The sequence below is a fragment of the Parambassis ranga genome, chromosome 10 (assembly GCF_900634625.1).
Source record: "Parambassis ranga chromosome 10, fParRan2.1, whole genome shotgun sequence".
Classification (NCBI taxonomy): domain Eukaryota; kingdom Metazoa; phylum Chordata; class Actinopteri; family Ambassidae; genus Parambassis; species Parambassis ranga.
Window position 1 is genome coordinate 10,496,135 of NC_041031.1, and position 23,580 is coordinate 10,519,714.

The 23,580-nt window shown below is 42.0% G+C and overlaps 2 protein-coding genes across 2 annotated transcripts; both read right to left on the bottom strand.

Moving 5' to 3' along the window:
* Window positions 1–7,504: 7,504 nt before the first annotated feature.
* Window positions 7,505–8,630, bottom strand: LOC114442722 (gastrotropin-like). The gene is made up of 4 exons (XM_028416500.1): window positions 8,472–8,630; window positions 8,067–8,227; window positions 7,900–7,989; window positions 7,505–7,770 (listed from the first exon to the last, which is right to left on the bottom strand). Exons 1-4 carry the CDS (start codon window positions 8,623–8,625, stop codon window positions 7,711–7,713), a joined length of 465 nt encoding a protein of 154 aa, XP_028272301.1. The 5' UTR covers window positions 8,626–8,630; the 3' UTR covers window positions 7,505–7,710.
* Window positions 8,631–10,302: 1,672 nt separating this feature from the next.
* LOC114443096 (alpha-1A adrenergic receptor-like) lies at window positions 10,303–19,799 on the bottom strand. The gene is made up of 2 exons (XM_028417003.1): window positions 18,414–19,799; window positions 10,303–11,386 (listed from the first exon to the last, which is right to left on the bottom strand). Exons 1-2 carry the CDS (start codon window positions 19,375–19,377, stop codon window positions 10,818–10,820), a joined length of 1,533 nt encoding a protein of 510 aa, XP_028272804.1. The 5' UTR covers window positions 19,378–19,799; the 3' UTR covers window positions 10,303–10,817.
* Between the last annotated feature and the right edge of the window lie 3,781 nt (window positions 19,800–23,580).

Sequence of the window (23,580 nt, forward strand, 5' to 3'; positions counted from 1 at the left end):
ACAATGACATCAAAGAACACAGTGGTGCCATGTAAGAGGCTAACAGGTTTACAGGTTAGGGGTTTCTACTCAGACAAAAGGATTCACTTGCCAGTCACCTACACAAGAGCATTCATACCTGCAAACAGGGATCATATTCCCACACCAGATACTGCAAGGAAATGGCCTCATCTTGAACACATTGCAGATGAGATAGCTCCTCACCAAAGCTGTGATGTGGGACTGTTAATCGGCTACAACTGTCCTCAAGCCCTCGTCCCAAAACAAGTCGTGCCTGGCAAAGAAAATGAGCCCTTTGCACTGAAAACAGACTTGGGCTGGAGTGTAGTTGGCCATGGCAACCCATGTCTGGATGGTGGTGATGCAATTGGAGTAAGTCACCATATCATTGTGAAACAGGTCACACCAAGTCTTCAGGTCTCTTCAAACCTCACAAGAGAAGTGCACTATGTCTGTAGAACGCAGGTCAAGGAAGTAGTCACACCCACAGAAATCATTAAGGTGCTGGAATCAGACTTTGTAGAACGAGCCTTGGAAGATGCCAACGTATCTCAAGAAGATTTCAGATTCCTGTCAAAGATGGAAAGAGGCATTAGAGTCAATGAGGACGGTCACCTCGAGATGCCTCTGCCGTTTAAGAAGGACAGACCCAACTTACCGGACAACAAGGTGTGTGCCATGCATCGTCTCAAGTGCTTGAAAAGAAAACTGGAAAGAAACCAGCAATACTACAATGACTATAAGACCTTTATGGAAGAGACCATGGCTCGTGGAGACGCAGAAAAGGTTCCAGAAGAAAACATCACTCAGACACTAGCATGGTACATTCCTCACCATGGAATCTATCATCCCCAGAAGCCGGGGAAGATCCGCATCGTATTTGACTGCTCTGCAAGGTTCAAAGGGACATGTTTAAATGATTATCTGTTGACAGGCCCCGAGATGACCAACACCTTAGTGGGAGTACTTTGCCGGTTTCGCAGAGGCCCTGTGGCAATCATGTGTGACATAGAACGCATGTTTCACCAGTTCCACGTCAAGGCAGAGGACAGAGATTACCTGCGATTCTTGTGGTGGGAAAATGGAAATCTTGAAGCCCAACCTTCAGTCTACCGGATGAAAGTCCACCTGTTTGGCGCAGCCTCCTCACCCGGCTGTGCCAATTATGGGCTCAAGCACCTTGCTGCTACAGGAAAGGGACATTTCAGTGAAGACACCATCCAATTCTTCCAGAAGAACTTTTACGTGGATGATGGCTTGACCAGTTTAGCATCTGATGACCAGGCTATACAGCTAGTCAAGGAAGCAAGAGAGCTTTGTAGCACTGGCAAACTCCGGCTACACAAGTTCATCTCAAACAGCAAAAGGGTCTTAGCCACAATTCCTAAGGAAGAATGCGCTGACGCGACCAAAGATTTGAGCATGGCATTGGGCGAACCACGTGTGGAAAGAGCTCTCGGTGTACAATGGTGCGTAGCTTCTGATGAGTTTCTGTTCAGAGTGGTTGTCAAAGAAAATCTACTCACCCGAAGGGGAGTTTTGTCAACGGTTGCTTCAGTGTATGATCCACTTGGATTTGTGGCTCCCTTCATCTTGGTAGGAAAGCAGATCCTTCAACAAATGTGTTGTGACAAGCTCAGTTGGGATGACACTTTACCTGATGATCTCCGACCCTTGTGGGAATTCTGGCTCCAAGATCTGAAAAACCTAGCCAATGTAAAGGTTCAAAGATGTTTCATTCCACCAGGCTTTGAGGTCCATCACTTTGAGATTCACCATTTCTCAGATGCTAGTACATCAGGTTATGGAGTGTGCTCGTATCTCAGAGCAGTCAGTACATCAAAGGAAGTCTTCTGCTCCTTAGTCATGGGGAAGTCTAGAGTCACCCCTACTAAGGTTACAACCATACCCCGACTTGAACTGTCAGCAGCAGTGGTGGCAGTACGCACCAGCGACTTGCTCAAGAAGGAATTGCAAGTAGAATGCACTCAAGAAATGTTCTGGACTGACTCAAGGGTCGTGCTTGGATACATCAGTAATGAAGCCAGAAGGTTTCATGTTTTTGTTGCGAACCGTGTGGAGCGCATTAAACAAAGCACAGAATCAACACAATGGCGGTATGTGACATCAGGTGAGAATCCAGCAGACCATGCCTCACGAGGTGTCACAGCAGAGCAGCTTGTAGCATCCAACTGGTTCACCGGTCCCAACTTTCTGTGGCAAAAAGAACTACCAATCGAAGATGTCAAGGTGGGAGAGATCTTAAGTAGTGACCCAGAGCTTAAGAAGGTTGTGGTGCATGACACTCAGGCAAGAGAAGTCAGGTCACTCTTGGTTCGCTTACAGAAATTCTCTGATTGGTCAAGACTTGTGAAAGCTATTGCCAAGCTCCAACGCCATGCAAGGGAGATCAAAGGCCTTGTGCCAAGATCCGGTGAAGCGACCAGTTTAGAAGAAAGGAGAGAAGCAGAGCTGACCATTATTAGAATGGTTCAAGAAGCAGCACTGTCTTAAGAAATGCAGTGTCTCCAGCGTATCAAGAACGGACAGCTAAAGGGCAGATTACACAAACTAAATCCATTCCTGGATGACCAGGGAATCATCAGGGTGGGAGGTAGGTTAAGTCATGCTGCTCTGCATTCACATGTAAGGCACCCAGCCATTCTACCAAAGGACAGTCACGTGTCCACCTTACTGATTAAACACTATCATGAGAGAGTACACCATCAGGGTCGAGGAATGACTATAAATGAGATCCGTTCAAATGGAATATGGATCTTGGGATGCAGCTCTGCAGTTTCATCTCATATTCACAAGTGCATAAAATGTAGAAAGTTCAGAAGGTCTACAGAACAACAAAGAATGGCAGACCTTCCGGAAGAGCGAATGGAGACGACCCCACCATTCACCTATTGTGGAATGGACTGCTTTGGACCATTTTGTGTCAAGGAAGGACGAAAGGAGCTAAAGCGCTACGGGCTGCTACTCACCTGCATGTGTTCCAGAGCAGTACATATTGAAGTGATTGATGACTTAACCTCAGATGCCTTCATTAACTCTCTGCGTTCTTTCATCGCAATTCGTGGAGCAGTGCGTCAGATAAGATGTGACCAAGGAACAAACTTTGTAGGTGCAAGACGAGAACTTGCAGCAGCATGGAAGGAGATGGATCAAGAGGAAATGAAAAAACTGGGTTGTGAGTTCATCATGAATGTTCCAGCTTCAAGCCATATGGGTGGAGTTTGGGAAAGACAAATTCGCTCTGTAAGAAACATCTTGACATCCATTCTAGATCATTCCGCCAAACAGCTGGACTGCTCTTCGCTACGAACATTCCTATATGAAGTCATGGCTATTGTGAATAGCAGACCTCTGACAACTGAACACCTGAATGATCCATCCGGTGTAGAGCCTTTAACACCAAACCACATTTTAACCATGAAGTCTGCTATTATTCCCCCACCCCCAGGAAAGTTTGTCAAGGAAGATCTTTACCTCCGCAAGAGGTGGCGTCGTGTCCAACTCTTAGCGAACAACTTCTGGTCACGGTGGAAGAAGGAATATCTTCTAAATCTCCAGAACAGACAGAAATGGACAAAGGATCGCAGAAACTCAAGAGTTGATGACATAGTTCTTCTGAAGGATGATACCACACCTAGAAACCAATGGAGGCTAGGAAAGGTGGTTGAGGTGTACCCTGGAAAGGATGGACGAGTAAGAAAGCTTAAGTTGCTTGTCGGAGATGGAACTCTGAATGAAACTGGAAAGTGTACATCCAAACCTGTTTACCTGGAGAGGCCTATTCAGAAGATAGTAACACTGCTGGAAGCTAACTGAAGAGCTCAACATCCATGCCATCTTTATTTATCTTATAGTTAGCTGATTAGCATCTAAATTTAGCATTACAGGTAAGATCAGTACATTTAAGTTACAGGAAATCCCTTATTGTGATTTGGTGGGAGTGTAACTGCCTGTCAGTTAGTTTTGTGATTTATTGTTGTTATAGTTAGTTGTTCTGTGTATTATTAATTGTCCTGTAAGCGGAACTAATGTGCTGGCCTAGTGTTCCATAGTGTTTCTAATTACACGCGCACCTCACCTGCAATCGCGCCAGAGAGAGAGAGAAAAAAGAAAGAAAGGCCTCAAAGAGTCGGCATGTGTGGAATATTCACAGACATACACAGCTTTTTTGTAACTGTTTTTTGTAATAACCTTTTGTAACTTTGTTTTGCCACTGTGAGCTCCCCCAACCAGCTAAAAGTTAAGGTTTAATTTCTAAACAAGAAGAAAGAAGAGTCCAGGATTAGCCCCCCTCCGTAGTGTTTATGCAGCCTACGAGGTATGTGTGGTCTAATGTATTGAATGCTAAACTGAGGTGACATCGTGTTATGAGTATGATTGTGCAATATATGTTGTGCGTTAGAGTTTCACGAGCTAACGGCCCACAGTGTAACGCTGTTGAGGTGTGTGTGTGTGTTTGAGTCCTACCTTTGCTAACAATGTGGGGACATTCATGCATTGTGCAGCGGTTTTTATTTTATTTTTTACTTATTTCCTTTATTTTTGTCCTGTTCTCAGTTCTCACGGGTCTTCTTTATGGAATAAACCTTGTATTCAACTATGATCTCGGACTCTGTGATTATACTACCGGAGGGTGCTACAAACTGTCTGTCACTCAAGCGGCAACGCCCATAATTATTGCGTAATTTTAAGTCAGAATACAACTGAAACCAGTGAGTTGTAAAAAAATTCACCCCCCCCTACAACTGACACTAGAAGAGAACCTATCATCTGAGACCAGAGTGGTTTTGGTACCAGGCTGTAAACATGTTTTTTTCTGCTGTGAAGTCGGCCATTTTAACATGGGAGTCTATGGGAAATGACTCGCTGCTGGAGCCAGCCCCCAGTGGTTGCAGCGTGGACTACAGGTTTTGACACTTCCGCATGGGCTTCAGGTCTGAGCCCCGAAGGTTGCCGCTTGGTCATACGCCATACGGCGTTTTCTAATGTTCTAATGATCTCCGCCCCATAACTTGCTCAGCCACTAGTTCCCTCTTTATCAGCAGAGAAGAAGGACGGACCGCGCTGATCCAGCACCGACCTCCTTTGCTAATGTGGATCCATTCAAGATTCAAGATCCAAGACGTTCATTGTCAAATGCACAGCAGAGGTCACGCAGAGCACTGACCCTCTGACTGTGCCAGCTCCCTTCACATGACTTTGTCCACAACATAACTAAGATCAAAGAAAACAGAGCAAGAATCAACACAAATAAGAATAAACCAAGAAATCCAATAAGCAAAATGAGCTGATGTGCAGGTCTGTGTACAGAGGGTGAAGTGCTGTCAGTGTTGAAGGTTCATGTGTTGTTGTCAGAGCTCGGACATTCAGAGCGTGCAGATATCTTTGTAAAAACACACATGTGCAGGTACTGATGTTAAAAAGTACTTCAGTAAAAGTACAGAATACTCTCCCCAAAAAGTACTCAGAGTACTAGTTACTTTCAAGGGTTGACATGTAATGATTTATCATCATCCATCTTCTAGCACTGGTCCGGGGCTGGAGTTCTGCTCGGCGGTCTGGAGCACCGTGTTTCTGGTGAGTCCATCTTCACTTCCTTCAATAAGCTCAGAGGCCTTTTTCATCCAGGACGTCCGAGGAAAGATTCCTCTGGATGAATCAGCAGAATCCTTCTGATCATCACTGATACATGTACACACACACACTGACACACACACTGACACACACACAGACACACACACAAAGACACACACACACACACACAGACACACACACACACACAGACACACACTAACACACACACTGACACACACACACACACACACACACACACACACACACACACACACACACACACATGCATATTCTGATTCAAGTGAGAAAATCTGAAGAAAATGAATGTCTAAATCAGAAAATAATGAAACATATGAGACTAAAGGAGTCTTTAGAGTTCAGTACTCATCATGCACTAAATGCTTCACAGTTGTTGACACTTTGTTCTTGTGACTTAAACATGTTATTTTAATTACTTGAGTTTGGTCCATATTCCTAAAATGTAATTTGTATGTAACCAAATGAGCATGTGTCTGGTGGCCATGTTGTGAGTATGGTTACGTTTCTTTTAGTATACAACATCATGCTTTTTTTCTTATATCACCACCACCTTTTTTTTTGGCTCTTCAGCTTAAAAAAAAGTCAGAAAACCAGCTTTGTTGTGTGTGATGTCATGCTCATTAAAAAGTGCACAGCCATGACAGAAACCATGTAATATGACACAGTATGCAGGATTTCTGTCATGCAATATCTGAGAGGGCAGAGAGGCGCCTCACGCCCATAGATAGCTGGGAGAGACTCCAGCCCCCTGTGACCCTGTACTACAGGACAAAAAGCAGTGGAAGAAGATGGATGTTGAAAGGCTTCCTCACAGCTTAAAAAAATAATACATACAATTAATACTGTTTGGATCCTAGTGTAATATATGAAATACTATAACATGGTCAGACCAGAACAAAAATGAATTGAATCAGATCTGGTTTGTTGGAATCCATCTGGGCTGACATGATGTCATAGCCTGGCCTCTCAGCGCCTCTTAGTGGTGATGGTAGAGAAATGCAGCTCTCTCTCTCTCCCTCTCTCTCCCTTCCTCTAAATTCATTCTTCTTTACTGCTTCCTAATATAAATTGTTTTTCCCACATGTATTACATCTTGTTCTCTAGTTGTTCATTCTGATCTCTCCTCTTTCTTTTATTGTGCCATTTTGTTGTAATTTTGTCTGAATGTTTTGTGATTACATCTCCTCTGAAGAATATTAAAAATACATATGAAGTACAAAACTAAACTTCAGAGGAGTAGCTGCAGTTTGCTCTTTTGTTCCTCTTGTATGTTTCTCTTTTTGCAAAGCACTGCACTGCACTAATTGAAAAAGTCAGTCAGGTTTAATTCTGCTTTAAAAAGTGTTTGTTTTAATGGTTAGCTTCCTTTGTTCCTTTGTTCCCACACCATTTGTACTCTCTTTGCAGCTCATCTTTTTTATTTTACTTTTAGACCTTTGTCTCTCTGAACAATCTCTGGTCAATTTTCAGGCTAACACCATGGGCACTATTACTGCTAACAAGATGTTTAGCAAGAGGACTGAATGAGCCTGCAACTTTCTCACATTGTATTCATTAGTAACAGTGAATTCTGATATGTCCAGCTAGCAGCTGTTAAACAATAAACAGCTCATTATTAAAGCTGTGGTGCAGAAAGTTCATTCTGTAATGTAATTACACAGACTCTGCTAATGCAAATGTAACTAATACATTAACTTTTTGTGAAGCATTGATGTAGATGTAGAAAAAACACAATCTGTTATAAATGCCTTGAACTAGTGTGACTAAACCCACAGTACATTACACACAGTAGAAAAATCCCCTCATGTGTTCAGAACATTAATAAAAATGTGAGAATTACACAGAAAAAAAACGTTTATAAACAATCAGATGTCATGAATGTGTTGCAGGTAAAGGTATATTTATTGAATCAACTGAACATGTCTGAGTGATAATACAGTACTTGGTGTGGTTTCACCTGAGAGTAACAACAAGGAGCGTCCATCCTGTGAAGCCATGAGTCTTCAGACTTCAGTAACTGCAGTGAGGTACCTTCTGCACCCTCTTTTCCAATAAAACATGTTTAGTCTTGCAGCTTTAGATCCTCTTGTTAATCCTTTTGAACGTCACGCCCTTTTCTCCCGGTGTTACACAATACTGCATAGAAAAGAGAAGTGAGGATGATCGGGGGTTAAAATTGAACAAACGTGTCCACAGTGAGAGGATGAGTCTTTTTGAAGAAGTTTACAGTTCCACTGCTTTAACCCATGTGATCCCTTCTCTTACCATTATTAGTTTATCTTCTGTGAGCTCTGCTGTGAAATGGTATTGAGGAAACTGTATAGAGATCTTGCCACCTTCCATCGTTACAGTAGCCTGTGGAGCGAAATGTCACAACTGGAGCTTACTTTCAGATTCGGTTGATGACTTCCTCCAGCATGTCATTAACTCACCTTGAATTTGGAGCCTGTCATTGTGGTGAGCTCACATTCCTGCCCAATAGTGAACTCATTAGACCAGCTCCAGTTGGGGATGGTCTGTGTCCAGGTGAAGTTATTCCCATCCTGAAGCACCTCTGTCACCACTTTGTGGTCTGTCTTAGCACCGAGGAGCCCTGTGTGGCACATTTTAGTTTTTACTGCACAAAGATTAAGATTAATATTAAGAAACCTTTATTAGTCCCACAATGGGGAAATTGCATTTGTGCAACAGCAGATACAGACAGCAAAGGATAAGTTAAGAAAAAGACATAGAAAATAGAATAGAATCAAAAAACAGTTTACATATTAACAGTTATTGCACAGGTGAACATGTTTAGATCAACGATCATTCACAGTTTAAAATATATGTATGCATACCAATCACTTCCAGAAACTCCTCATAGTTCTCTTGACTCTCAAGCTCATATTTCCCAGTGAACGCCATGTTGCTGAATGAGAGGTGTTCAAATAAGGAACGCATTATAGAGCCAAGAGAGGAGTGGCATGTTTCAGTTCCTCTCCTTTCACACATACCTCACCATGTGTCACCCTCATATGTGTTTGAAAAATGTTAGCAGTATTTTTCCAAGACATAGCGTCACGTTGTGTTACGTCCATGCTGCCGTCATTATCAGGTTTTTCCTGCACTTCTGCGAGTTTGAGCTTGTGTCATTCAATAAAACACAGCACGTTACAACATCCTTCAAGTAGAGGTCATGCAGAAACTTCATTTTCTTTAGTAAAATTCAGCAGTGAGTGTGACAAAATGAAAAAATCACATAATTTAACTGCCTATCTATCTATCTATCTATCTATCTATCTATCTATCTATCTATCTATCTATCTATCTATCTATCTATCTATCTATCTATCTATCTATCTATCTATCTATCTATCTATCTATCTATCTAGAAATCACCTGATATCTGGACACAACACACAGCATAGTGTTAAGGAGCAGTAAGATCTGTGTTGCAGGAGCAGCAGCTGAGGAGGACCAAGATGGAGGAGGACCAGGAAGGAGGAGCAGGACCAGGAAGTAGGAGGAGGACCAGGAAAGAGAAGGAGGACCAGGAAGTAGGAGGAGCCTGGACTGATCAGAGACTGAGTTCAGGTGTGAGGCCTTCTCACTTGCTTGCAGCAGATCTCTGGACTTTATTGGAACCATCTGACTGTGAGTGCATTTTTTCTTACTGCAGTGTCATGTCAACATTAGGTATGCATTTTACACATTGTGTTATATGTTGTTGATGTGCATATATTCTGCCTTAATTAACCCTGCATGGTTTGTTGTTGACTTCCAAGACCAGCTACACACCATGTGCACATCAGCACTTTAAGCTGCCATTCCTTTTGCACAGAGCCTGGTGTTTCATTGTGAGCTGTGTATGGGCTCATGGCTAGCTGTTGACTTTGTGGTTACTCTTTTGGCACATTCATATCTCTGACTGAGCTGTGTTCAGAGTCTTGCTGTGTTTCAGGCTGTCAGCTGGCTCTAGCACAATGAGAGCATTTGTTTCAAGTCCCTTGTAGCACAAGCATGTGGTGGGTTGATGTAGCTCTGTATGAACAGGACACAATGGTGCTGACAGTTTTTAATGTATTCCGTTACATTACTCAAACTGAGTAATGCATTCTGAATACTTGGATTACTTACACATTGAATTGCATTTTAAGTGATTGAATGCTTAAATCTTAATCGGCCAGTTAGGGAGTTAGTGAGAAGCTAACTAGTTCAGTCATTCAAGTGATGCTAACAGTGTCTCATTTGAACTGCTTTAGCATGCCTATGCTTCTGCTGCTCCTTGCTGTTTAATCATTGTCCTAATTGTCATGTGCATGTTCTGTAACTGAAAGGGGTCTGCATGTTTTTCATGTATGTCTGAGGTCAGGTTTTATAGTGTTTTTTGGTGGTGTCTCATTGCTTCTTATATTAAAATGATGACAGGTTCATAATACATATTGACATTTTTGCTGTGTAGAGGATATCACCAGAAGTGCAACCAGGGTGTCAAGGAAACCACAAAGGAGTTGGTGGACATCTGCAGAGTCTGCGCTGGTTTCTTCCCCACACGTCCTGTGGTGTGTACCTGTGCAGGACTCATTACACCATGAAGTGTGGGAAGAGTCTTGTGATTTAACCCAGCTCATACAGTCATGGCTGGTATTTATGTTTATTAACATGCATGGTAATAAGTGAAAGACTGAGTTGCCTTCAAGCAAAATTTGAGCCACATTCTAATTTTATTTACTGATCACATTTCTACAAACATACAAACAGGATGGTATCTGATGATTGTGCGCACAGCAGATAAAACGGGTTATACTTTTATTTCTGCAATATACCATGAAGATATCAAGTGACTGCAACAGAAACATGATCATTTGTCTCATCACACTTTGTACAGGTTCAGAGTCGGCATCAGTCTTTTTAAAACAGGGCAGATGTGGATTTTTAACTGAAAGGAGTGAAGGCTGTACTGGGTGGAGCTCATTTCTGAACACTGATTGTTATTGACTGTCTTTGAACCCATTATTGTCTGTTGACAACAAAACAAAATACCTGTGATACAGCAGCATAGTCAACACTCACGTATCTTCACCTTACATCAACTACTAATGACAATCCACTGAATGATGAATGATCATGTACAGTGAAATCTGTGAACTCATACATTCACGTCTGTTTGGAGCTGTAATCCCAGTGAATAATGAATCAGTAAGTCACATCTGTAACACACACACATTGTCGTCAGGCACGATGCTGTCTTTGTTGACTTTATTTTTCCCAAAGGAGAAAGAGAAAACTCCTCCAGTGCTCTCCTCTGCAGCTCTCCCTCCTTTCGGCTCCCCTCTCAGGCCCCCCTGATGGCAGTCCGCAGGGCTGCCGGGCAGCAGGTTGGGTGTAGAGGGAGTTGGGGTGGAGCCTCCCCAGATGTATAATGTTTCTCCCTCAGGGCAGGGTGGCAGACCCTTGCTCAGGTAGCTGGGGCTCGGACTTGCCGATGACGGCAGAGTACGCTGGCTGCCGTTCAAGCAGCTGGAGGTGTGGTCTGTAGAGCTTTTACGTGAGTTTCCGGAGGAGCTGATGTTAGAGGAACGGTAGTTGTACGCTCTCCAGCCGGGGTGCTTCCGCTGGTGACACTGGCATCTCAGGATCCGGATGAAGGCCAGCTTGAACTCACGGTTGTAGCAAGGATAGATGATGGGGTTCAGACAGCTGTTGAAGTAGCCAAGCCAGAAGATTACTTTGAAGAGGAGGTCGGGTGGGCGCAGGTTCACATTAAAAGATCCTGACGACAGAACAAAAAAAAAAAAAAAAAAAAAAGCATTCAGTACAGGAGGGTGTTTCTGGATCTTTGATTTGTTGTGGTTAGTATTTGTGTATAATGTAGTATAATGTTTTTTTTTTTTAAATCAACTATATTACTATTGCTAATATAATATGAGGAATGAATTCCTCATGTATGTGTAGGGACCTTAGAGCCTTCTTCCACTTCTTTCATATTCTTCAAATATTAATCTTTTTTTCTACATTGCAACATGAACATTATGTAAACATCTGCATCTGCCTTAAGCTCCAGATAGTTTCATCCTCTCAAATGCTGTTGCTTTGATCAACATCAGTGTAGTTTCAGAACAAATCACCCAGCATCCAGCAATCAAACAAATGTTCTTCTGACAATGCTTTTTCTACTTTTCTAAAATGAGAACTTTCTGTGATTGGCTGCGTATTTTAACAGTTTTTATTTTTGGGTTGCCAGGCAACCAGCACAGAGTCCTGATTCCACCCCCTTCCATTTTCCCTACAGAGCTGCTTCACTTCTATCATCTTCAGATCTTATTGATCCCATGCAACCCTCAGCAAATGCTAAATGTATCAGAACATTTCCTCTGAAGTTTACTAGTGGTCCCATCTTTAAAAGACATTGTTGTATCATACATGCACACAAACCTCACATGACAGTCTCAAGATGACATATTTGACAGGAACAGTGTGTATAAACTGCATGAATTTGTATTTGTGTTTTTTTTTTGTTGATATACTTTATATTTGCACACTCTAAATTACTCTGTACTTTGTATATGTTTTGTAGTGTATTTTATTTATATATTACATATAGTAAATACCTCCTATATTTTCGCTGGCACCCAGCATCCAACAGCAGTTTTTTTTCCCACCCATGCACCTATAGTCCATTTTGTACATACAAAAATATCCAATGATTAGACTTATGCATGCTGTGCTGTCTGTGCTGTCTATGATGCTTTATATATATATATATATATATATATATATATATATATATATATATATATATATATATATATATATATAAAGCATAATTTGTTTGGAACACAAGTTTACCTCTAATAAAAACACTTATTCCTTCCAACATAAATTGCACATTAGGAGTGAAAGTGAAGGAAACACAGGATGCAAACTCTCAGATGGAAACTGTTTAACATGGATCACTTCCATCATTTCAATGATTGGTTCAGTGCTTCGCCACACTGTAGGCCTATGTCCTGCTTTCATGTTTCACAGAGCAGAGCTCTCACCCAGCAGGTGGCAGCATTAAGTAAAGAACATGGCCTCACTCCAACTGCACATTCAATATGAAGATGTTTAATTCCACAGGTTATTTACCATTAAACAAAGACCTTATATTTAAGAAACAAACGTCAGCAATGCGCTACGTTTATTTAAAAAAAGAAAGAAAAAAGAACATAATTAATTTTAGTGCACTAGCACAGGAGTACAGAGAGCAATGGATGACCCTGAATTTCCTTTCAGAGAAATACACTGTGGAGAGACGTGTTGCTTTTAGTAGAAATGAAATGGCTGCTTATTCAGTGCGAGGTCATGGAAGTTTCAATAAGCCTTTTTTTCACAAATATTGTGTGTCTATGGTGTCAGATTTAATCTTACTGATGGAAACGACATGCTCCCAAAGATTCTAAGGCAGGTTTGTCTATATGATAATACATAAGTTAATCTACGCTTGTAGTCCAACTGTGGCTGAGCTTAGGAAAGCAAGAATGTCTTACAGGCAAATGTAAAGTAAAAGTGTAAATGTGAGAGGAGGACGCCAGAGGACAAAACATTAATTTGAAACAGTGAGATGTTGCATGATAAGGCTTAGGATGCTCTCATGACCTCCGGCTTTTATAAGTGGTACGACGGACAGACAGAGGTGCCACAGTTTGCTTCTTCATGAATATCAGACCAACAGCTTTACAAAGGCTCTGGGAAATGATGCGGAGTAAATATGTCCACTTCCTTCATGCACGCATGCACACACACACACACACACACACACACACACACACCCATTTGTTTAAACTGGATGAAAGTGATTTTAATATTAGCTTTTAACTTGATTTTAACTGTGTGTGCACCTGTCGGTAGTCCATGCACAGTCCAGTACAGTCCACAGTATTTTAAAGGTGGCTTCAGTGTGAGGTTTAGACAAGTAGCTGTCACGTTCTGTGAGAAATGACTGTAAGCTGATGTAATGTCCTCTGGATGCAGACTGCATGTGTGAGTTAGCTGACTGTCAGACTGTGAGGTGAAACTGGAGAACACTGTTTGAATGTGCTTTGGCTTCTTGAACCAGCGATGAATAGGTCCCACTCTCGTCTTAGTGGCTGGTATTTTCACATGCTATTTTTCCTTCTGGACAGCACTTAAAATGTGATTACATAACTGTGAGTTATGAGTGAGACTGGGATACAGAGAATAGTTCCATTCGGCTCCTTTAGTTACTGTTTCTCTTAATCGGTAATATAATAATAATAATTTAATTAACTTGGAATCAAGCATAGGATTGCAGTTCCAAAGAATCATAAGTATTAAAGGTTGAACATAATTAAGATTAAAAACAACATTTTTTTCACATTACTAGTAAATTGTTGAGACTGTTCAACAACAACCTCTGCGTCTGAGACACAGAGAACATTTCCTTGAATGGTGACTTGAGGCTGGCTCCAGATACCGCCCTATGAAACCACAGGTCTATGATGTTCAAATGTCCAAATTTAATTAGAAATAATAATAAGTACAGTGTTGCATTAAAAAAAACAGGAAAACCAAGGAGCTGAACTTTGCATTATTAATGTTATGGTCTTGATTGATTTGTTCAAGTATCACCAGAGCCATCAACACATGTCTGTGTTCTGTGCAAAGAGTTTTACCTTTTTATTTAATATTAATGAGACAATTATAAGTGTGCTTGTTAATTCCAGCCAAAGCCACCAGACTGTATTAGCAATACTCTAAAAGCTCCTCCGGCTGTAATCAAAGACTAGAGAATAGACTTTCAGACGCCAGTTGACAAATAACAATAATTTCAGATCTGCTTTGTGTCAGAACAAATCTTTTTCTTTTGTGAGGAAAGCTGAAGTTTCACCAGCTCTTGAGTTAAAGTGCCACAGGAATAATAAACCTGCGCCTCATCTCAAACAGGCTTTTCACAGTGGCAGATATTCTGCCTCCCCTGCAAAGGACTGATAAACATCCAGGAGCTCCTACAGAGACCAAAAGCAGGGACACTGGCATCATGTTCCTGTTAGTTTTTTCTACAAAAGCACAGGATAAAAGTGTAGGAAACCCTGTCCTTGTTTGTGTGTTTAAGTTCTGTGTGAGTTTGGTCCATTTTTGTCTTACAGAAGTGTTTATGTTGAATGGCTATAGTTTAAGCAGCAGAGGATGCAAGGGGCTTCGCTGTGAGACAATGGTATATAGATAACCGTGGGAGGGTTGCTGCTGGTCTCACCCCTTCTGTTAAGAGAAATGTTTGCACGTCCTTCCTGGCGACACACACGCGCACACACATACACACATCTCACTATAAAACACAGGAACATCTTAACAAAACAAGGCATCCTGTTATTCTTAATAATTGGAAGAAGCCTTGCCTAATCTGTGCCATGCGGTACACATGCACACACACACAGAATGTGCTCTCACAACACTCACACATCCTGTTTCATAACACCCCAATAAATATGATTAATATGTCTTGATCTGAAATGACAGAAGCGTTATTGCCCTTTCACACAGCTTTCAATTAGACCATAGCATGAAGCTATTTTTGGAAAATTGTGCTGACATCCCAGAGACCCTCATCTTCACCCTCACTGCCCTCTGGCCCCTTCAGCCCTGCCTCTGCCACCACTGCTTTGACATGTAGCACTCTCATTATTTGTCCTCCTTCTAAAACCATTTCAATTCCCCCTGGAGCACAGAGGTCAGTCAACCCAATGCTATACCAAAAAAAAAAAAACAACAAAAAAGCAAGGTGCATGATACTGTGTCTGTCCCAAAAATACACGCACCAGGAAACAATTGTTAACACCTCCAAGTGTTGGTTTCTCTCACATTTGGTTACACACTGTAAGCTCCACTTGCTAAATGCGAGGCCTTCACAGGACATTAGTTCCTTAGCTGGGTGTTAAAGAGCCGCAGGAAAATGTGTGCAATGAAATAATCTGTGTAGCCCAGAGAGGAGTGATGGCTTCTCTGCGGTTGTGCTGGAAAAAGAGCAAACAGCTCTTTGAAACACCAAATACAGATAATCTGATACAATTATACTCTGCTTATACTTATCTTAAAAATCTTTTATTAAAATTATGCTAATGTAGAATAGTATGTGCCGAGTCAATTAACTGATAAGTTGATGAACAGAAAATCGTGTTTTAAGCATGCAATATGATATTGATGTTACACATAGGGATAAGACTTTACTTTATAGTGAATATCAGGTTAAAATAAACCCTCATCATAAAGATCCACAATCACACAGATATAATTTTGTGCACAGTAGCTTAGAATAATCAGTAATCAATGATTTTGCAGGTTTTACTGCCTGCGGTGTTCTTCAACACGTCACAGAGAGCTGCTTCAGGAGATATTTCTATAGCCTTTTTTGTAAAGCTGGATACCGATTCCGGTTTCCAGCACTTTGTGCACTGGCTGATACCAAGTACCAATCAGATATAGTGCATTTTAAGCAAAATATCAGCAATTTAGTAAAATTTTATGCTAGAATGTGAAATGGAACTGGTGCAAATTTAAGCAGTAGAGACATTTCTGCTGCTGCTGTGGGAACAGCTCTACCTGCATGTGGTACTGGTTTATGTCCGTGAGGTAAAACGTGGTCAGATTTAAATAATTTTAAAATGCCTGAAGAGATTTGTCTGAAAATTGCCGTAAAATGTAGTTGTTATCGCCTATCTTTTATTTAATATGACGCAGGAATGTGTAACGAAATAACTTCAGATATGTCAGCTTTACTGACGAACAGAGCAGAGCTGGACTGAGTGTGTAAAATTTCAGGCTGCTTTTTGGACAAGGACGCTGGGCTGCAGTAGTACTAACTTAAAAACTTTGATGCAGTGTTTATATTCCTGAAGTCTGTGTACCTCACTTTGCTCCAAGTTAAAGGCGTAGAAGGAGACTTTTCAGCCTCAAAAGCAATGAGTCAAACTGTGGGAATGGGCCGTGTGTCTGCTTGCCATTTATGCACCAAAAACAAGGTATTTAAAGGTAAGAGACAGCAGGGTTTTCAAGAATCTCCTTAAGCTTAGCTCAGTGACTCAATTTAATCTTAAAAGGCTTTTAATTGTGTAAAATCACATTTATAGATAAGAGGAAAACCTCGGCAGATAAATATTTACATAAATATTTCCTCATCCTTACACACACACACAAACACACATATAAGACACACTTGACACAAGCACACACCCGCTGCCAACCAGAACCCCCACATACGTTACATATCAGTGACAGTATGCAGAGGAAGGAGCAGGGTAATAACAAGTGTGAAACAGGAAATCCCACTCTGTGGGTGGAGACTAATGAACACCCAGGGAACCACTCAAGGGGGCGGCTGCTGTCCTATCAGGAGCAAAAGTACAAACGTAAAAACAAACTCTCCCACTATAATCTCCATTCTGTATCAAGAGGTCAGCATCTTGCTCTGACATGACAGATATAGCAGCAGCCTTCTGTGGAATCTCCTTCCGACAGACAGATGAACGTGTTTGTGCTTTTCTTTATGCATCTGTGAGGCCAGTTTAAATGGGCATGGAGTGAAGCTGGGTGGCGCTTTGTCACAATCAATCAGTATGCTACAGCAGAAGCTGTAAAGAGACCCATATCCTTGGGAAAGGGGGGGGGGGGTACTTGGCAGTTTGTTCCTTGGTGTTACATAAACAGGGCCTTCCTCTTTGAAGCCTGTCAGATCTACAAATCAGAACTTTGGAAAATTACATCTGGTATGTCCTTTTGGTATCTCACAGAGAATTCCTTCAGGCCAAAGAATCCCTGCTACGTGAGGCAGCACATTGATCCTGCCTCAGGCTACAGTGTGTGTGTGTATGAGATGATGTGAAGAGCCAGGAGGCTGAACACACTCCCATAATCCCACAATAAGGCATCATCTGCAACCTCTAATGCTTTTACTTCAGGGAAGGCCTCTGCTACAAACTCGGCCACTAATATCATGTTTGACCTAAACGTTTTCTTACTCCCCCTCACCACAGCTTAGGCAGCAGCCTGTGCTTTTTACTGCAATATATTGTTTAATTTCCGGTGCAGCTTTTTTTAAACAGCCATGACAGCAGGGTGTTGAACGCTAGCCAGCATCAGTGGCATCAGGGAGCCTCGGCTCCAGCTCTGCAGGCATCTGAAATAACTTAGTTGAGCTGAGTGAGGCCACCTACTCCTCTCTGGGCACACACAAGTATCGGAACAGATTTACTAAAACCCGGGGAATACACCAAAGATAACAGCAATAATGTTTGGGCATGCTTGCAGAGAATTCCCCCTAGAACTCTGAAAATGTTTGATTCTAATTATGGGCCCCTAATTCACATAGTACAGTGTCGGTGATGCTTTGGCTTAATAACTGGAAAACTACTGAAACGTCTAAGTGATCAAATATTATGCAAACATCATTTAAGTACAGAAGCAGAGCTGAGGTCAGAGAAATAAAATAGATCCACTCATGCTGCATCATATATTCAATGCTGCCATAACCTATAACGACCACTACAGCGCATCAAGGCGCTCATAAGTGTGATGACAATTCAGGGCAGTAAATCCTGCCCAGGAGCCTCCCCTGTGCCAGCCATAGATACGATTTACTGAGTCAGCAGCAGCCTTTAACTTTCTCCAGACATCTCAATGACGGTAATATATTACTGGGTGCTGGTCTCATTAGCTATTTAAATTGTGGTGTGCTGTGAATGAATAAACCAGTGCAAGTGTTCAAGTGTTATATATGACTGCACCATCAGGTGAATACCTACCTATGGGTAAGGCGAGAAAGAAGGGCAGCCAGCACAGGGTAAACATGCCAACAACAACCCCCAAAGTTTTAGCTGCTTTCTTCTCCCGGGAGAATTTCAGAAGTTTCACCGTGAGGGAACTCCTCGCCTGGTGCGCGCGTCCCTTGCCGGTGCTAGAGTTGCCTGGATCCTCATGCACCTGAGATCCCTTGTGGATCCTAAGGGTCAGCTCGCTTGAGTTCATCCTCTCGCGCATCACACCTGCTTCCAGGTTCTTAGTGGTCCTTTTGGCGACAATGTACACACGGCAGTACATGGCCAGTATAACCACGAGAGGAATGTAGAAGGAGCCTAGGGAGGAGAAGAGTGCGTAAAACGGCTCCTCTGTGATGGGACACACCGTGTCGTCCGGTGAGGGCGGTTGCTTCCACCCGAACAGGGGTCCTATGGAGATGACCACAGACAGGACCCAGACCCCGAGCATGGCCAGTAGAGCCCGCTTTTCCGTCACGATCCCCGGGTACTGCAGCGGGTGGCTCACACCGATGTAGCGGTCGATGGATATTACGCACAGGCTCATGATGGATGCGGTGCAGCACAGCACATCCACCGCCGCCCAGATGTCACAGAAGATCCTACCGAACACCCAGTAGTCTAGGATCTCCAGTGTGGCGGACACCGGCAGCACCGTGGTGCCCAGCAGCAGGTCGGCGATGGCAAGGTTGATAATGAAGTAGTTCGTCGGTGTCCGCAGGTGCCTGTTGCACACCACCGAGAGGATGACGAGGATGTTGCCCGCGATGGCAAACACGATGAAAGCCCCCAGCACCAAGCCGAGCGGGATGGCTCGGTTGAGATCCACCTCGCTGTGCTCTGTGTGGTTTCCCGCAGAGCTGTTGGTGAAGTTAAAGTGGGAAAACGCGCCGTCGAGTTCCGAAGAACCATTTTTCCACAAGTTTGTGACATTGTCAGTGCTCAGACTCATTTTGACTCGCAAAGTCCTCCATAGCAGGCTTCAGATCACTTGTAACTGCAACTCCAAAAGGGGCTTAACTAAATATACAGTGCCCGAATGTCCTATGTCCGCATCAATAATGTAGCTGCTTGTAAATTCGTTTCTAAATGAGCGCCGATGCATTTTACCCGCTCATTGCGCAGCCGTGCGGTCCCCGCGCAGTCCCTCTCCCTCCACTCCCCTGGGGGCTTAGTGGAGAAGTGAGGAAGGCAGCAGTAATCTCCTGCCCCCTCTCCTCTACACACAGCAATACCATACTCTAACCAAACATACCTAAATGTAAGCCTGTGGAGTGCGCATGACGCACAGCGCGGCCAGCCGTGAGTCCACAGAAAACGCACAGAATGTGTTTGCATCCTTTTACGCAACTTTCTGCGAGAGAATCAGAGAGTGGGGAATTGTGCGTTTGGTAAGAGGGACGTGGTTGGTGTCTTTATTTGTTTTGCCACACGGAGGGAGGGTGCTTAATCACACGTGTCTTGCCACAGGCACGTTACGTCTTTGCAGATGGTGGTGACAACAAAGAGACAATTAGTGAAACAATTATGTTTAAGTGTGTTATTATGAATGAAGACATGCTTATGTGATTATAACCCCAGAAATAGTTTCCATTTGAGGATGTTCAAGTGGTCAGCTTAAAATGTTAAGCCTGAAGGGTAAGAGTTGGTAACAAATCAGATGCAATCCTCTCCTTTCACAGGTACTTGTTCTGAATTAGATTCCTATTTTGGTCAAATGCAGGAGTTCCTCATAGTAATCTCATTCTGGATGGAAGCTCGGTTAGCCAGGAGTGACTGATTTAATAGTTTGAGTTCAGACACACATTCCTATTGAGGTTCCTCCTGTTGAAGAGTGTCTTAACTATTTATCATGCAACACTCTGGAAAGACAAACAAGTGCAAAGTTGAAAACCTGCAGTTACAAATTATGACTGGATGTGAAAAACAAATTCCCTCAAACTGTCTTTAATGAGATCAGCTTTGTTGATGTTATTTTACCACTGACTGGAAACATCTCATACACTGTCTGTATTAATGTCAGAGCTTTTTTTAATAGTTTTTGGTTTGCCACAGACATCACAGTCCAAAGCATAGTCTAGATTCATTTTCCACTTTTTAGATGTCGTAGTGTTAACCTCGCCATTCGTTACAAATTATGTAGAAATGAAATGTACTGTTTTAGGAAGACTGATAATGTCTGATGATGGCCCAATAAAAATTCCATTATTATGAACAGCTTCTTGTCAGCTGAATTTTAAAATGACCTCCTGCATATTCAAATGGCTTAAGAGCATCCATCTCCTTAGAAACAGAGAGAAAAATCTGACTCGGAGCAAAAATGGAAGGTAAAAGCCTTTAATGGTTTTGGATAGGATCATTTCAGTGGTTAAACAATGGTCACAGCACATTTATTTTCAATGTTCTGAGGATAAAAAAATGTATTTGCTCATTTTGAGAGGTAAAATAAAAATGTTACTTTGAAAATATTTACAGAAGCACACATTTAAGGGTTTTCTCTCTACTTCTTTTGTGTGTTGACTTTGTTTATACATTCTCTTATTTTATTTTTTAAAGGCTCTAAATGCAACACCACACCCTCATAATGGTATAATGGCAGTCAGCATCAAGATGCTCACACTCCATGTATGTGCATTGATTACACAGTTAGGTTGCACTAATGTACTGAGAAACCAGTACAGACCTAGGTTGCACTGAACAACCAATAACAGATCGATACACGATCACTAAGCTCTAGCTTTGTACTCAGTACTGTCTTAAACATCCTGGGCTGATCTGTCAAATTGGCAAATGTACAAGAAGCAACCTTATGGACCACTGAAGCATCAGATCTATGCTGAGACACAGCTAACTGACTGAGCACCTGCCTTACAGAACCCAGGGCTAGTAGAAAAGTGTTGCTGGTTTCACAACTGCAAATTAGGGGATTCCTCCTTTTTTTTTTTTTTTTTTTTTTTTTTTTTTTTTTTTTTTTTAACAGTGAGGTGCAGCATTCCTTCAGAGGGGATTAGGAATTTTTTAACGCTGACACAGTCTCTCAATCCTTCAACAGGCACCAGGGTCCTCAGGTATTATGAGCATCTTTCCTAAAAGATGAATCACCTGGGATTATCTCAAATCATATCTACGACTGGATTTTACTGCCGGGATAAAATCCATTTCACTGCCTGTTTCACTTGGTTGAACGCAAGCTCAAATAACATAAACCCTTCAGTGGCTCAGTGCGCTGCCAAGTGCTGCGGGTGAGAGAAAAGTTTCATATCTTCTGCAGCAGTTTGGCTTCGGCAGGAGCATCCTCCATCTGTTTGTGGTGGAGATTTGTCTCAAGTTCAAGGGAATCCGCTTTTCGTTTTGGCAAAGAAAACAATATAAATCTTTTATTACATGAGACATAGAGCTATATGATTTCTTTTTAAAGACATGGCATCCAGTGTCGCAGTAACTTGTCATTATTTAACAATAATCAAATGAACCTAAGAACTTTTTTCTAAAGGGACAATGATGACATTTTGGAGTATTTTGGTGATTAAAGAGAATATTTATGTTTTATTTGTACAATTTAATTCCTTTATTTTAAAATTTTTAGAACTGACTGTTGGACAGAAGTTTTGTGGCTCATCTTGTCATGATGAAAAAAAAACAGTTTATTTTCTAAACAAGCTAAAACAGTTTGGGTTAGACTGTCTTGGCTGAATGTTTTTCTTGCTGTGAAGAGTTAGGAGGTCAGAGGTCAGAGGTCTATATTTTGACCTGGTGCTGCTGTTGTTCACGACCTGTCTTCACACCGATACGGTCACGGAAAAGTTGTGTGTGACACCACATGTTCAGTGAAAGGAACACATCACCACTTCACAGGCATTAAAAACCAACCGTGATGTAACGTAAAGTTCCCCATTTTAGGGCAGAACTCCTCTTAATAGTTGCTCTGGATGTTTTTATCCCATCAATAGGCCAGGCCAGCGGGTATAGAAGCCCACACACAGAACGAATCTATAGCGGCCCACCTGGATGAGTGGGCTTCTGTTCTTTGGTTTTTAAGTCTCTCCCTGCACCATATATGGCTGAAAGTTGTGTAATGTGCTGAGATCTCAGGAAATATTTTTTGTTGTGTAACTGTTTTTTGGGATTAGTAACATGATTTTGGAACAGCCAAAAATAGACTCCAGATAGAAAGAGAACTCGATTAGCTCATGCAGGTTTGTCACTCTTCTCTCCACGACTCTCAAAGTTTTGATTTACAAAATACACTCAATCATGTTAAGTCATTAAATCATTAAGGCTTAGCCTTATGTTTCAGCACATTAAGAGTAATGTCTGACCTCTGAGAGTATACCTGCAGCTCGGTGAGAACAATTGCTTTCATCATTCTTCCTCTTAAAGGGTTCATTTTTCTCAAGTGAAACAGTGCTAATAAAACAGAATATAATATAATAATATAATATAATTTAGAACCACAAAGCTTTGTTTCTTCGAATACAAGTTGCAACTTTAAGGCCAGAGAACTGAAATACTAGAAAAAGAATTGTCAGCAACAGAAAAAATGAGAGAAAACGAACAATCGAGATCCATCAGCACACTCTCCCAATAAGCCTCTCAGCAATGTCTGAATGCTTAACGCATAGAAGCCGAAGTGATCCATCAGACTCGGCTGGAGGCCTGCGAGGCTGTCCTCCACCTGCGTGGCCTCAGTTCAGGCAACGTTTCATGTGCTCGGTTAGTGAACCTGCTAAAGAGAAGGAAGCTCGACATAATGTGGGAGCTGTGTTAACAATAATTAAAGATATGAACTGCTTTCATCCACAGCTGCAGAAGGAAGGATGATAAGTCATGTACATGTAGTTCAACACTTCGAGTGTTTATGCTGAATGCATGTCTGTTTCATACTGTAAGAAGAAATGGAAACCATCAGTCTTAAGGGCCCATAAGGACATGGTGCTGATACTTGCGGTGGAGGTTCTATCTTACACCAGGATGGAAAAGATGACCAGTCCGTCACCACACAACAGACCACAGACAAGATCTCTTGGTATCCCAGGAAGATGTCCGTGCAGCTATCCACAACAAATGATCAAAGCTTCAGCCCACTGCGCCTGAAACTCTATGCGCCTTAATGAGAAACAGATTCAGCACAACATGCAAAGGGACTGTCTACCCT